Source organism: Pterocles gutturalis, unplaced genomic scaffold (assembly GCF_000699245.1).
Source record: "Pterocles gutturalis isolate BGI_N339 unplaced genomic scaffold, ASM69924v1 scaffold25099, whole genome shotgun sequence".
Lineage (NCBI taxonomy): Eukaryota > Metazoa > Chordata > Aves > Pterocliformes > Pteroclidae > Pterocles > Pterocles gutturalis.
In genome coordinates this window covers 67,533-70,045 of record NW_010131371.1, presented here as the reverse complement: position 1 = coordinate 70,045, position 2,513 = coordinate 67,533, and the positions used below count along the sequence as shown (strand labels likewise).

The 2,513-nt window shown below is 47.7% G+C and overlaps 1 protein-coding gene across 1 annotated transcript; it reads left to right on the top strand.

Moving 5' to 3' along the window:
- Positions 1–208: 208 nt before the first annotated feature.
- On the top strand, positions 209–2,245 carry MRPL46 (mitochondrial ribosomal protein L46; the record flags this gene model as incomplete). Its single annotated transcript, XM_010080592.1, has 3 exons — positions 209–401; positions 951–1,124; positions 1,811–2,245. Coding segments are annotated over 3 exons (618 nt in total), but the record flags the coding sequence as incomplete, so codon positions are not given.
- Positions 2,246–2,513: the final 268 nt, after the last annotated feature.

Here is a 2,513-nt window from a genome sequence, read left to right as displayed (position 1 = left end):
CAGCCCTGAGAGAGGACAGGCCAAGGGCTGGGAGGAGCTGCTGGCCTCTCCTGTGATCTTTCTTAATGCTGTTGGTGTCCCTGATATGTTGGGAAGTCCTGCTCAAGCTGAGGGAAATTCCCTTTCATTTTGCATTCACTGAGGTAGAAATAATTTCATTTTGTTGGCTAAGTCCAGCCTGTAACACTTCTCTGCGTTGCCTGTGTAGATAGAGCTGGAGAAGAGCTGTTATTCAGATCACGAAATCCGCAAGCTGGAGGAGGAGGAGCAGCTCAGGAGGAGGAAGGAAAGCATGTATGACGATGATGAAGTGCGTGGCAAAACGGTTATCATGGCTCAAGACCTGGAGGATAAGTGGGAACAGAAGTTACTGCGATTTGAAGCCGCTTCACGGATCACAGGTACAGGCTGAAGTTTGGGGTGGGTGGGAATACCCTGGTCATCTGCAAAACACAGCTGAGTGCAGTTCAGTAGAGGGAAGGCATCTGCTGAGTCTTTTTTTTTTTGTTTTAAAGAGAGTGTTGACTCTCTGGCAGCACTGTTAGCCCATGAGGAATTAACTGGCTGATGAGGGAATTGGTGGTCCCGCGCTGCAAAGATTTGTGTGTTCAACCTTACCAGAGCAAAGTGACAGAAATGAATGTTGTTTCCAGACAAGATAAATGTTTGGTCACTTGGTTTCCAAACTCTGACTAGTGTTCTTGTTGATTTTTGCTTGTTATAAATTCTTTCTGGAAATGAAACAATGCAGTCTAGCAATGGGTTCCAGCTGAATCCTGTATCGGCTTCCAGAGCAGCTGAGAGCATTTCTGTCTAGATTTTTGTCTTGTTCTGTGTATCCACATTTGTGTATTGCTGGAAGGCTGTGAGGTGGAAAGGGGGTGATGAATCAAGGGGATCAGAGCAGTGCTGCTAAGACTTTGTTTCCAGCATGTGTTGGTTTTTGGCAGATGCTGATAAAAGCAACGATCGAAAGTCATTGAACAGGAAGCTGGACAGTAACCTGATGCTCCTGGTGAAACAGAAAATTGGTAACCAGGAGCTGTGGCTCCTGCCTCAAGTGGAATGGCAGCCTGGAGAGACGCTGCGAAGCACAGCTGAGCGAGCCATGGCTGCGTTTCTGGGTGTGTAGTTTGCTGTGTGCCTGGCCCTCTCTCCTCTTGGTCCCAGTAGTTTTCTTCCCATGCCCTATCTGAGGGATATTTGCTATATGCTGTGGTGAAATCTCCTCCCATCTACTGGGAAAAGGTATTTCACAGCAGAGGGACAGAGCTCAGTGAGGTGGGCTTTCTGGCAAGAGCCACGATCCTGGGCAATCAGCTCTGTACCATTCCAGAGCGACTGCAGTGTTTTTGGGGGACTCACTGGGCGGGTGGACTGTAAGGCAGGATTTCTGGCTGCCAGTGGTTGTGGTGCTGGGTCTGGCCCTCACGGTCTGATATTGGAGCATTACCAGAGGCCCCTTGAATGGTCCAGGCTTGCTCCAAGTGTACGGCTTCTCTCTCCCTTGTCACCCTGTAGCAGCTTTTGTGGCAGATGTGTGACAGGAAACCCAGATGTCACTGCTTTTTTGGTGTGGGTTGGTAAAGTGCTCTTGTTCCACTTGCTGGAATCCGGGACAAGTTGTTTTTTTCACAAGAAATGCTTACAATTGACAATATTTCTGCTAAGAAGGAACAATTGGTCTGAACGCGATACAAGGAGCAGTTTATTCTGTGTTTGTTACTATAGGAGAGCAGTTACTGTTGCTCTGTGTTCTTATGTCTTTTTTTTTTTGTTTTCTTTCTCTTCCATTACTGGGGTCTTGCAGGAGATCACATTCAAGCCAAAACCCTGGGGAATGCGCCATATGGGATTTACAAGTATAAATTCCCCAGGGCCATCAGGACTGAGGATAATGTGGGAGCCAAAGTATTCTTCTTCAAAGCCTTCCTCCAAAGCAGTGATTTGTCCCAGGCAGAGCTGAAGGAAGATCACCTGTGGGTCACAAAGGATGAGCTGCGAGATTACTTGAAGCTGGAATACCTGAAAAAAGTCAATCGATTCCTCCTGGATTTATAAGCGATAGGCTGTGCTCCAGCAGATGGGAGAGATGTGGGACATGACTCCAGGGAGGAACACAGCTGCTGCTTTGTATAGTCTGTGTGTATGAGGTGTTAACTTGGGCTCTGGAGGATAATTTGCCTTTGCCTTATTTCCCGGTTCTTTTCACTGGGCCTGTACTAAATAAATATTAAAACTTACAGTAGGAAGTGAAGCTCTAGGGAGTTCTTTGTTCTTTTTGAATCCTCCTCCACCTCTTCTGGAAGTGCATGTTGTGGTCTTTTCCTTTCCCAAGTGTGCAGTTCCCTGGGGCTGTGGTAGCTGGAAGGCTCGCTGTCCTCACCAGTCTCCAGTCATAGTCTAAAGCTCAAGTAGGTTCCTCTAATCAGTGGCTAATGCTTGCCTCCAGCACCTGCTCTTGAATAAGGAGGGAACAGACCCTCCTGGATGCGAGGCTGGGCAAGGTGGAT